The 13482-nt window shown below is 41.8% G+C and overlaps 2 protein-coding genes across 2 annotated transcripts in view; both read right to left on the reverse strand.

Moving 5' to 3' along the window:
* Nucleotides 1–1027, reverse strand: part of LOC108573694 — a 3429-nt gene extending 2402 nt beyond the window's left edge. The window contains exon 1 of the mRNA XM_017936172.1: nt 848–1027. Within this exon, the coding sequence (XP_017791661.1) occupies nt 848–1016 (169 nt within the window). The 5' untranslated portion in view covers nt 1017–1027. The remainder of the gene's footprint in view (nt 1–847) is intronic.
* Nucleotides 1028–4789: 3762 nt separating this feature from the next.
* LOC108573692 (discoidin domain-containing receptor 2-like) overlaps nt 4790–13482 on the reverse strand; it is a 78263-nt gene continuing 69570 nt past the window's right edge. Inside the window, exons 9-16 of the mRNA XM_017936170.1 lie at nt 10849–11024; nt 10397–10568; nt 9563–9825; nt 8994–9131; nt 6898–7205; nt 5658–5892; nt 5407–5556; nt 4790–4939 (exon numbers count right to left, since the gene is read on the reverse strand). Of these exons, the coding sequence (XP_017791659.1) occupies nt 4790–4939; nt 5407–5556; nt 5658–5892; nt 6898–7205; nt 8994–9131; nt 9563–9825; nt 10397–10568; nt 10849–11024 (1592 nt within the window). The remainder of the gene's footprint in view (nt 4940–5406; nt 5557–5657; nt 5893–6897; nt 7206–8993; nt 9132–9562; nt 9826–10396; nt 10569–10848; nt 11025–13482) is intronic.

The raw sequence follows: 13482 nt of genomic DNA on the forward strand, positions 1-13482 counted from the left end.
AAGGCCATTCGTTCTTGGAACGATCAAAGGGAAGCATGCGGCTATTTGCGATTTTTGCATGCCGCCTCGTCGTAAAGTCCGTAATCGAAGTTAAACGTCGAACGACAAAGATCGCGTTTCTGATATACGAGAGAATAAAGTGTTTGAAAAAAAAAAAAAATGAAAGTTTGGTGGAATATGATTTTTTTATTTTTCAGGATCGCGAGATTGTTATCGTTCGTATTGCTTTTTCTTTCTGTTCAAAATTTCAATGTTTTGATCCGGCGAAAATACGTCTACCTTGAAAAGTGAATCACCTTGATTTTTTATGGTATCATCTGGTGAGAGAATGCGCGATGAATCGGACGAAATTTACCTATAAAGTGGAGACGTCTCTGAGACTCGAAGGTCGTTCTTACTTTTTTCTAAATGAATGTATTTACTGATATAGGAATTAAGAAGCGATATGTGAAGTATACGAATTTAGAAGTATTTCGATGCTATTTCGTTTTACCCTTTCGTTGACTAGTGGGACAGACATGCCTTATTTGGGCACTCGAAGAAGTATTAATTCGTTACAAATGTTCAGTTACAGACGCGATGGGCTTCAGATAAATAATGAACTCTAAAAGAAAATTAGTGCGTCACGAAAGGGTTAAACGGTGAATGAAAATGATGCACATGCATTACTATTGTATGAAAATTTTCTATAAATTTTTTAAAACATTCAAATATCGAAATCTCACATTTTCCAGACACTCAAATTTCAAACACGACATTTCCCAAATACTCAAATTTCAAATACCACATGTTACTGCATTAGCAACCGAATGGATCGAAGATCGTCGTTAGATCTCCCGTTTCTTACCAGCGGTGTGTAGAAGGGTTGCGACGAGGGCGACGAGAAGAACAAACAGGCAGTGCTTCTTCATGTTGTCGTTGATGCGTCGTTGAGGTACGCGTGTCTCTTTGACAGTCGACGTTTCAATGGTCTCACTTTCCCGGCTCTCTGGCATTATATAAACGCAAGCGACCATCGTTACGCGGCACGCACACACTAGCGCGCGCGCGCCGTGCATTTCATTATCTTCACCGGGACGACAAATCGCGGATCCTCTCAGCGATTCTTGGTACCCGGGGATTGTAAATCATTTTTCTTATCTTATTTCCTTCAGATTCTATATCTTTTTCGAAACTTTGATATATAGCATAGCAATGTGTTTTCTTGGCAATTTTATCACAGTGAAATTTTCGTTGAAACGATCCAAAGCGTTGAAAGCTAAATCAACAAGTTTTTGCTTTTATCTGTTTTCAGTCTACAATAACAATTGCAGATATTTAAAACGACAAATTGCAATGTTCCTAGCGATTCTTCCAATCTCACGATTCTACCTAAATCATTTCATTTCCTTTACGTTACTTTTTCTTATTTTGGTGTATAGTATCGCAACGTGTCGTTAGACAATTTCATTGCAGCGAAATTTTCGTCGGAATGATCGAAAGCGTTGAAGCCAGATCGAGACGAACGTGTCTCCTATCTGTTTTTTTCCCGCCATCAAATCGCCATCAATTTTCCGAGCGCGTCGCCTATGATCGAGCCGGCGGATCCATGCACTTCGCCGGGGAAAGATTAACGAGCCACGTCTCGACGCGGCGCAACGTTACCCGAATTGTGCCGATAAAAGGTTTGCCGGTGATTTATGAGAGTTGCCTCTTCCCTTCGCCCCACCTGCCCTCGTCTAATGGAACCACCTCGAGGAGTCGGTCATACCTGGTCAAGGAACGATTGTTCCGTTATCCTTTTTAGATATGGAAAATACGGTAGCTTTTTTCGGTGCGGTCGCTACGAAGACACCACTTTGCTATCGAAAAGTGGACGTTACCACGTCGAGATACGCGAGCTTTAAGTGACTTGGACCATTCGTTGACTCGACTTGGGACGTCTTAAGTGATCTTTCATGGAAGTATACACTTCCGTTTATCGAAACAGCACTCATCGAACACTTGACAATGCTTGCTTCTTTTTCTGTGTGTTGTTCTGTGAAAATTGCACTGAAACGATTTGCACAACGGTTATCTTATCCACTTACCCACGGGAAACAAATATTTTCTCTAAGATAAACTGCCAGATTTAATGACATGTATCTTTATCTTCGTTGAGGTTGTTGTTTCGCGATATTATTCCATTTTGCTGGTGAGGTGGCGAGGAACTTTCCAGTAACGGATATTCCGCGACACGCCAGCGTGTTTGGTGAGCTAATTTCAACGACTCCTTGTCCTTTGACTTCAAGGAAAAAACGTTTCTGAGGAAAGTGCGGAGGAAATAATGAGTTTACTAGTTGAGATCGACGGGGATAACTGTTTATGCTGGTCGTGGAAGTGTTCTTGAGTTTAATTGAGAGATAATAGGGGAATTTTCTTTGATTGCATGCTTGTTACCTTGTTTAAGTAACCTTCTTTTTTATTTTAATTTTCACAGTATTCCACTTGCTTACTCTGGAGATAACTGTCTTAGAAAATTGTGAATCACTTTAAATTGTCACGTTAAAAAAGGACTTAATATCTCTGTAAACTTGGTAAACGTTCACTCTTAAGAATTGACTGGGAAATGATCGATTTCTTCTCAATCTTTTTTATCGACTATTATGTCACATATGGAATACTCTCGTGTTACTATTATTCTCAACAATTGTCTCGATGTTCATAGGTATGCACAGTTACTCCCAAAAATATTCATAATATTTAAAATATAAGTAACCTTAACATTATTCAAAAAATTAATTTGTGCAACACATAAATTGGACATAATTGAGACTAATTAGCATTACAGTATAAAGTACAAGAAGTGACGAATAACCATCAACCCAAAAAATAAATCACCATAAGTGCAAACTTATACACCGACCTAATATTTTCGACAGTAACCGTATATCCACAGGAGGTATCAATCGTGTGACAGTTTAATTGTCCATCAAACAACCTGTTTCTCCTTTTTTTCAAACATTATTCAAACAACGATATCCTCCTTTCAATATCTCCAGCATAATTCAAACCTGGTCGCTTATCAGCTATCTCATTAACACCAGAAAAGAAAGACAAAAATAAGGAACAGCGAGAATCAGAAAGGAACACTCAGTACTTTATTGTTAATCATTTCAACGTATACTTGAATCCATCTTAAGAATTACAGAAAGGTGCGTGCAGAGGGGAACGTTTGAACGCTTCACTCCGTTTGGCACTTTACCAACAGCGAACTGTGTGATATGCTTATTTTCCTCGCGACTTGTCAACTCTCTCGAAACGATAATATTTCTCTTTATCCCGTGTGTTTTATCCTCTTCCTCTTCTCACACCGTCGTTAAACTTCCCCACCGTCTATGGATCATCGTCGACATACGCTTATTTTCCTCGCGACTTGTCAACTCTCTCGAAACGATAATATTTCTCTTTATCCCGTGTGTTTCATCCTCTTCCTCTTCTCACACCGTCGTTAAACTTCCCCACCGTCTATGGATCATCGTCGACATATTGACTGCATCTTTTGGTCGCGTTCAAACGTTCTGGATTCGCGATTCCGATCGACTCGCGGAACGTCGAGCACGTTAGAGGCGAGTTTGTTTACAGGAGAGTCTAGAATTTGAAGGATCGATTCCATCTCGAAGCCGGTGTGCGACAGCATGATCGTTTGTTTTTTTATGCTGTTTGCTATGACTCTCTCCACGTGTGTGTGTGTGTGTGTGTGTGGTGGATTCGTCCTCTCTGCCTTTAATGATAAATCAAAGGAAGGAGCGTGTGATGATTATGCGTTTTACGTTCTCGCGAAGAACAGACTTAGGTCAGGTTTTTTTTCTCGAATGCTACGCCCGCTAAAGATGTGTGTGAGGTCTCTCTTTCGAACGGAAAGGAATACAATGGAACGATATAAGTACTTTGCTACGTACGACGGGCTTTCGAATGTACAAGTAAGTCGAGAGTTTCCGGGCAGTTGATGAGATCGGCGTGTCCTTTCGAAGATGATTCTTTTTTCGTCACGGCGATTGACACAGATAGAAAACCGTCGATGTGCGAAATTATTTTTAGAACGAGTTACAATTTTATCGCAAGGTACGTGTTTAGAAATTATAGGAATCGTTGAGATTGATTTATTTAGTCGGTTAGTTTGTAGTAACGGTAAGATGGTATTTATTCGAAGAGACACGATCGAAGTTTCATTGAAAAGCACCCGCTGCCGCGAAAATTCCCAGCGTTTACCTAGCGTCAGTAACTAGTCTCGTATGTACAAGTGGATAGACTTATCGGTGCTTCAGCATCGTGGTACACGCGAATCGTTTAGTGTCCAGAATACTGTAGACGATATAACATAGCACTTTCGTAGGAATTGAAGGACCGAGCTGACTAGAAAATATTCGAGGCGACGTCTTCGTCGAGTGACCAGGCAAAATCTTCGCCAGATCAATCTTCTTTTCTTTTTCCTTTTCCTTTTGCCTGAACGACACAAGTCAGAGATCGAGAGATCGAGAAGAGAAGAAGTTTCAAGGCTTCGCTTTCCTCGGTTTTTGTTTTTTTTTTTTTGTTTTTTTCGTAGAGAGAACGTGCAGAACGGCGAAATTTCTCCCTTCGATCCTCTCTCTACGATCGAATTAAACTCGAGATACGACGCGGCTCGTCCCCACGGCATGCACTAGAAACTAACGATTGTACACTTCCGGCGAGTGTGTCGACTCGACGACGGACCCGACTTCGTCCGACGCAGTTTTTCCGTCATTCGTTCGTCCGTTTTTGTATCACAGTTAACTGGGATCGTTCTTTCTTATGCACCGGGTCGATAGTCTGCGATCAGGTTTTTCAGGAACGTGTAAATGTCTTTGAACGTCGGTCTCGAGGTCTCGTCCCTGCGCCAGCAGGAGCACATCATCCTGTAGACTTCCTCGGGACACATCGTGGGCTTCGGGAGGTATACCTAAAACGAACGTGGTAAATTCGTTAATGTAAAGGGATAGTAGAGAGAAAAATTTCAAAATTGAGTACTTCTTTTTGCTTAAGTATCAGGACGCTCAGTTTGTTCGTGTAGAGAGTATTGTGTGATTTAAGTGACATTTCCTCGTCAAAGTTAGCGTCACGTATTAGTGAAAATGTAGTTGTGATAATTTTTAGATTAATTTTAGAATAATTCTTTTTTTTTTTTTATCATTTCATTTCAATAGATTTCAGTAGATTTTAGCAGATTTCCTTAAATTTCAAAAGATTTCAATAGATACCAGTAGAGTACAGCAGATTTTAATCGAATTCACCAGATTTCAATAGATTTGAGTAGATTTTAATAGAATTCAGCAGATTTCAATAGATCTCAACAGAGTTCCATAAGTTCGATTATGCTTCACGTTCACCAAATGTCCAAAAACTTAACAACACTGCACGAAAAATTACCTGTAACTCTGCCCCGTAGTACATGTGCTCAGCGTTCTGTATCACTTGATCGTTGGTGAGATGTTGAAAAGGTTTCTCCCTAGCCAGGCTCATCACTTCCCACAGAGTGACGGCGAACGACCAGACGCTACTCGAGCAAGTGTACCTGTCCTAGAATCGAAACGCAAGTTCATTCGTACAGCTCTCCATCTAAGGATCGATCTGGAACGTGCTCGTTAAACTAGCAGATACACAAAATCATTCAGGCCTACCAGCAGAATGCTTTCCCACGGCAGCCATCTGATTGGCGCCGGCGGTCTGCCTCGTATGTCATTGTAATCCTTCTTGTAAAGGTCACTGCACATCGCTATGTCGGTCACTTTCACGGTGTAAGAGCGGCCCACTAGACAGTTTCTGGCTGCCAGGTCCTTGTGCACCAGATTCTTCGACTCGAGGAACCTCATGCCCGATGCTATCTGAGTCCCCATGTACAGCAAGCAGCTTTGACTGTGGGCAAGAAACGCGAAACTCCACTTTCAAAGCCGTGGACGTTAACTGATGGAGTCGTTCGTTGTCCGTCCACTGGAACAACTTTATTTATACGTATAAACGAATCCTCTCTATCTGTGATCGCGTCCCCTTCAAAACATTCCCGGAGACTCGAGTTTCGCTCGTTTATCTTCTTATCCATTTGCTGGATAATTAATCAAGCATAATTCTGCGCGAGAATATTTACTTTTTCCCCGCGTTTGCAGGAATGATATGCCGTCCCGTAAGTTCAGGCCTGAATGTTGTCGTCTAACGAAATTTGGTCCAGAATTTTATCTCACTTTTTCGGTAGAATCGTCAGAGTTATGAAACTTCTTTACTTTCTTATCGAAATATTTTCCACTCTTGGCACGAATTTATGGAATTAACACGTTCCGTGTCACGCGTACCAAAAAGGTGGTAACGACAATTTTCACAAGTGAAACTTTCGTTGAACGAAAAAGGATATCGAACACGAAAGGAGATGAAATTTTGAAAAATTCAACGCTACAGATATTTTTCTCCAATTCAATATTTCACGCTTTACCTTCGTTCCGCACTTCCTTTTTCTCCAATTCAACATTTCACGCTTTATCCCCGTTCCACAATTCCGCGACACGGAACGTGTTAATTATCCACGCGAGACTCTGCGCAACATTTCGCACACAACAACGATAACAAGGGTAATCCACGTAATCCCGTAATCGTATATAATCGGAAGCTGTATAACGCGGAAGTGCCATTAAGATGAACCGCGTGCGTTACAACCGAACCGAGCCGGAATCGTACCGGTGTATAAAAGAGACGTAGCGACAAGTGAATATATTCATCGAGGAATTATTACAGTGATCGGTACCATCGAGATTTCATTTCGCAACGCTCGTAAGACCTGGTCTGCATGCTCCACGGATTTAACCAGTGTGGTCTCGCTTGTGTATCTGTATATCGTTTTAGGATCCCCAGCGGTGAATAGCGGGATCTCACCTAAGGGCTTTCAAATTGCAGCTTGGCCTAAGCGTTCCCGTAAGTGGCACACTGTACTGAAGATAATGGGCGAGATCACCGAGTTCCGTGTACTCGATGATCGTCCATGGGACTGGTTCCACGGTGCACACTCCCAGGATCCTAGCCACGTTCGGATCGGACAGGCTCGACAGAAATCGGACTTCTCTCATTTGATCGGCTGTGCTGCCTGACCGGATGTCGCTGGTGGAAACGGGTACTCGAGCGACAACCAATCTTGAGGCATCTGCCACCACGTCCTCTAATCCGACCGCCTCGCACACTATCGCCTGTGAAACAACAAAAGAGGATTTATCGCGGTAAAAGTTTGCTATATCGATCGGGTCGAGTTCTTCCTAGCAAGTCGTTCGCGATGAATTCTGGTCTCGCGCTACGGTGGATGTTCGAGTGGGAATTTTTCTTTTGGGGCAACGTTCGGTTTCTACGAGTGATCTAGTTTTTCTTTGACACAGTGCTGTAGCAAATTTTTGGAAGATTTTTGAATTTTGAAAATTTAGATTTCTTGGTACAGTGTTGAATGAAGGAGTTGCTAGTGTTAACGAGTTTCGGTGGAAAAAATGGGCAAGATTAATGGACAATTTTGCTAATTTTGTAAAAGATAATCTTTTTTTCTAATTAATATTGGCAAATTTTATCGAAGGATCGTCAGACTTAAATTGAAGGTAAAGAGAGTGTTAAAGTACAAATTTATTGCAAATATAATTCTCGTCTTGTCATACCTTGACTATAATCAGTGTTACGAGTGTGATTCGTTGTTACAAGGCAAAGGGTTAATTTTGGTAGAATATAGACAGGGAAAAGAATGTCGCGTGGAGCTTGCTTCTAATTTTTCATGGAAATATAAAGGACCGATAAATCTTGCACGGCATTTCGGGTTCGCGGTATCATTTAAATTTCAATTTCATCCTCATCTACATATCAAAGACCTACCGAAGTATGCAAATTCGATAATTAATCGGCTTAAATTTGGTTAACGTTCCCCGTTACAACGTAAGTCGTGTACTTAGCCGCGCAGTTTGCGCATTAATCGCCGAAGAGGGGTGCACGACAACACTCCTCAGAGTCTTTGGCTTGCTATCGTCGTTAATGTACGTGCAAACCAATGAATCCCGGAAGTATATCGATACGGAAATCTGCGTACGTGTACACATCTTGTACCGCGCATAATGTACACAGTAAGTGCATTATCTCTAGCGCTTCGTTGTCGTTCCTCTTCGATGTTCCGCCAAGCAAAGTTTCCCTGTAGTTTGTAGGCGAATGTATTACGGTGTATTGTCGAGTTGTAATAGAAACCATGTTACATGCCCGCTCGTACCGTTCAGCTTATTGATCGTTTGCGATTGTATCACGAAGACGAAGTCAAACATTACTAATCGACGTTAAATATTCAATTTCTTTTTTCAGAAGTTATCGCGTTCAAATTTTGCCAGCGTTATTGTCGCGAAAAATTGAGAAGAAAATGTCATATACAAGGTGGTCTAATAACGTTTCGTTGCAAAGATACAGCAGATGAAAGTTACGTGCGAAAACAATCTCATTTTTGAGAAATTCTCTCGAGGCAAGGATAGACAACAGATATTTATATTTTCTGTTCATATAAATCACTAAATCACGTTTATCCGATGAACATTGCTCTGCCAAAATTGCACAAAGTTGTAATCACATTTAACTCACAATTAATTCGATATTACGTCAACAAAGGTGTTCGCCCCACACTTTTTATTTCTATCGTAACTTTTTAACGAAGCATCTGCGAACCTACATTCATACGACATAATCGTCTCATTTTTAACTGTAGAATACACTGGCAAAGTTTCGTTTCAAAAATCCTCATTTATTATGCAGTGTAGTTATCGACGCTGTCATTACGTAAATAGTCGTAACCAGCGGTGTCGAAGGTTAACGCAACTCGAAAAAAAAAAGACAACGAGAATCACCATACGTCATCGTCCGTGTTTTCCAATTAGTTACGCGCGAAACGAAACGCGTGCACGAGATAACGTTCTTTGAGCACGTGCACGTTTAGCATCGTTTCCCAATCACTCTTATCGCAGTACCTCGCCGATGTTCCTCGAGCCAAGTTTCTCCGTGGTACGTAGGCACTGTCGCGGTATATTTGTGGGCTCTATCTCCTTGCACTTGTAAGGTTTGTTCATGCTGGGTGCGATGTTCCAGCTGACGACAGGTGCGGGTATCTGTGGATGCAACACAACGGACGTCAACATTGTTGCAACTCTTGCGAGAGTATTTTCGAGCGTTTTTATTTATTGCACAGTCTTCGAGTGGAAAGTTGGGGTGGACTAGTTTGAGCTTAAACGAATGAAAAGTGACACATACTTTGATTTTACGAAGACGAAAGAAAATTGACGACGTTAATTTAAAAAACATAATATTCTAAATGAACTTTCGTGCGAGATGAATTGCAAATAGTGGCTATCCAGTTTTGGAAGTTTAATACATCTAAAAAGTGGGTCATATTGGCTCTTATGTGTCATATCATTCGTATTAAAGGTAGCGAAGCTTTGGTATTGATTTTATCTATATTTGACCAAGCTAAAAATCAATTAATCAATTTCACCAGATAGACAGAGATTGGGTAGAGAATCTCTCGCGGACCTATATGTACCTTGTGTTTCTCTTTAGGTGCTGTGTGCCAGCGTTTCGAGTGAATCTGATCGACGTCCCGCTGGTGATTAGACGTGGCCGCGATATTGAGTTTCGCAGTTGGACTGGTGTAACTTTGAAGAGTCCTGTAGTGTTGAGAATGCCGGGCAGGAGAGTTGGTCGGCGACGAGGAGCAACTCGGTGGCCCTATGGTCGATTCTGGTCTCGTATCGAGTCGAACGTTCTCCTCTGAGACGTTCACATCCTTCAGGTCTTTCGGGGATTCTTCAAAAGAAATTGATTTTTATTATCTTCTCGTCGGATTTTCCACGTAAAATATCGGGAAAAATAAAAAACTTCTAAAAAAAAAAAGATCTACCTCTCCTAACACATACCTTTCTTTTAAAAAATTCTGTATTTTCGAGAAACCAAAAGAAAAGCAAAGTTTACGACAGCATAGTTTATTCGTGATTTTTTCAAATACTCTTAAATGCGAAAATTTTACGGTACGAATGGTAGAAAAATACAGGTAGAAAAGTATAATTATCAGAGTTATATTGCATACTCAATCGAAGTGATCGCAGGGAACGAGGTCAGACCGTTATCAACGTTAAGAAAGAATTTTCTGAATGTTTGGAATAAAAACCGGTCACGTTTGTTTTACACCAATAATTTCGCTTATCGTAATACGTCCAGCTTTTATCAACAATATCTTATTTTTACTTTATATTTTTCCTGATATTATGCAACTTCGCGATGTAACTCGGTGTAATTAGAAGATACGGCAACTCTTTCGATGATTTTCTTTTCGAACACTTGTAAGGAGCGGAGAGGATTTCGAGTTGAAAAAACTCACCGGAAGTGGCGACTATCGCGTATGTAGATTTATACTGCGGGCTGACAAGGGGTGAATTGAATTGTTCCATTGTCAAAGACTCGTGCATGCTTCCGTCTTCCGGCATGTCCGGCGATACGTGATTGGCAGTCTCTGCCAGCATTCCACCGGGAGTTAAATTTAGGAGGAGTCCCTGAAAATCGTTGGAATCGTTTGTGTTTCGTTTTTTTCCATCGAGAATACACGCAGAACGAAATTCTTCGATATATATATTAAATTCTACTTGCAGCAAAGAAAAGAAAAGAAAATGTTATTAAATAAATTGTTCTTTGTGCTGGTTTTGTAAAATACGTTGAAGTTGATTCGTGTGAACTTAAAGGATGACGAAGTTTGCAAAGACTTTTAATGACAAATTAAAATCCATCTTATCGCCCCAGAAAAGTTTTGGCATATTTATGAGCCTGGGCTCTTACCTTCATGTTTATGGCGAATCCAAATGGATTTTTCAGTACGGTCGGCGAGCTCTGAAGTTTTTGCCGTCGATTCAGAAGTAGAATAATGACGAACACCAGTAGAAGAAGTAGGATAATGGCAGTCAGAACACCTATTAGTACCTCTAAATATTCCTGACCCTCTCCCGCTGCTGTAACTATGCCAAACGATTTGCTTTAATGGAGAAACAGCCTCTAACCTACGCTGTATCTTTATTCTGCCTCGTATAAACAGCGAAATAAATCGATCTGGCCAGGCTGAACGATGCAAATCACCAAGCTTTCAACTCGACGATTATTTATGGTAATTAAAAAGACAAAAAGAAGAGAAAAGAAAAAAACAGAATACGAAAGTACGCTTTAAAATGATAATAACGTTCGGCCTTCTTTTTTTTTTTTCGCCTCTTCCCCCTATCTGCGATATATATTTCAATTGGGACAGGGATAATTTGAATATCGACGCGGACAAAGCACTCAGACAGACACAGAAAAATCCAGAGCACATTCGAAAGCCATTAACAGCCGAGAGGCACATAATCGAATAAGGAAACGGTATAATCGGTAGAATCAGCGGGCTGAAAGCGATCCTTCCGTGACGCGGACGAATCCTTTTCTCCAGCGGGAAATCGTTTTATAGGTCGTAAAGGGCGCGCTGCGGGCCCTCGGAATGCCCTTCTTTACCCTTTCTGTCACTTAAAAAACCGTAACGCTTTATCGCGACGTGGAGGAAAAGGCTAATCGTCGTTCCACCGACAGAGAAACTTTATGTAGCCTTGAAGAAGAAAGTTAAACGAGCAAAAGGAAAAATAAGGAAGAAGAAGGAAGAGGAGGAAGAAAAAAGATGGTCGGTCGGAAAAAGACGAAACGCAGTGTAGCTCGATAAAGCGACTTTACAATGCGCCGTTACATTCTTCCAATTTTTCATGTCGACCGGCCGCTGTTTTATCGGCCGTGAGGCTCGTGCACGGCGAAAACGGAAGCGGCGTCACGACGCTGGTTTTACGAGAGAAATAAATAAGCCAGCCGAGAGTGGCCTCGCGTGTGGCGATCAAGATCTCACGTCGGCCCAGAGACTCGGAGACCGATTTTCTTCGATCAGCAAGCCGCCTCTGTTCAAGCTCGGGGCTCGTGCGACACCGTTCGAGCGGAAAAGTAAAACGGGCCATCTCTTCTTCTCTTCTTCTCTCTCTCACTCTCCTTCTCTCTTTCTGTGTGTCTACGTAATACGTGTGCCACGGCAATTTCGACTTTAATTCGCGAGCACGAGGTCCCCGCGGACCCGTACACAGGCGATTCGAACCGGAAAATCTACCCTTTAAATCACGCTCTTTTCCATGGATCCGAAAAAAGGAAATGGACAGGGACACGCCGGAGGGCATTTAATTCCTTCCGGACTTTATATACCATCTCTGTCCTTCTTCCACGTTATTGTTCCTCTCTTCTTTCTTCATTCTTTCTATAATCTAGTTATTCCGTGGTTCTCCTCTTTTCATATGTACCTCTACATCATTCCTTTTCTTTCCATTCTCGTTCGTCTTTTTTCTCCTCCTTCGAGCGCTACTCCACGATAATATCAACAGGCATAAACAGCGTCCCGTTTCGTATTGTTCCGATACGGCCGCTCGCTTCCATTGGCTTCAACCCGTTCTCGTTTCTTTTCTCTTTTTTGTCTTTACTTTTCTCCTTTTTCCTACCCATTTACCCGCCTCTTACGTCCCTTTTTTCCGTCCATTCTGGTCACGATCCTTTTTGTTCCTTCTCTCTCCCTCACGGTTTGTTACGGAGTAGCTTCTATCGTTTTTTCTATTTCGTGCTCTCCCCTTCTTTATTCTCCTCATTTCCAACGACGTAGCAATCGCGTACGTCTCTGTTTTATTCGCAACGGTTCGACCCCCGTGAAGAGATGGACGGTGGAACGAGACGCAACGAAAAGGAAGGGAAGAGGGACAGGATTTGTGGCCCAGCTGGGAACACGTGATTACAACTGAACAGATTGCCGTCTAATTAAACCATTTTTGTCGCTCTTTATCTAAGTCTATTTGCCACTGACTTGCTTTACAAGCTGACTTTCCTTTTTTCGAATTTTCCACTTTCCTCCGATTAACTGCTTATTTTACATTGATGCCTTGTTGGCTCGTTGTTCCACCCTGGTTTCCTTGTTAATCCCGCTCTTTATCCAGTCATTAAGCACTTTTCTCTATTTTCTTTTCTTTTACCTTTCCTTACCGTTTTTCTGCCGGGAAGGCAAACTTGGCCGGGGAAAACGCAATCTGCTGGTGGATTATTCGAAAGGATGCGCGAGAATGTTTGTCGAGGCGAGTGGATAACGAAGTTCAATCCTGTGGCCGTTTAAAGAGCGTTGCGATATTGAAACTTGTATCTGTTAATTTAGTTGGTGAATTGGGAGAGAAGGTTTAGCTACGGGGGGGTGAAATGAAATTGATAATTTTTGAAGAATTAATTCTGTTTCTTGGTGACTCAGACAGTCACTCTCAGACGCAGTGTCCACTCGCGAGCAACTCGCGATAGTTTTACTTTCAAAAGGACAGTGTAACGGTTTGAATTTAAAAGGGGCGCGTCTTTTTACCGCGATCGGCGTGCGTCCGCCGAGCGGCG

The sequence above is a fragment of the Habropoda laboriosa genome, unplaced genomic scaffold (assembly GCF_001263275.1).
Source record: "Habropoda laboriosa isolate 0110345459 unplaced genomic scaffold, ASM126327v1 scaffold151, whole genome shotgun sequence".
Lineage (NCBI taxonomy): Eukaryota > Metazoa > Arthropoda > Insecta > Hymenoptera > Apidae > Habropoda > Habropoda laboriosa.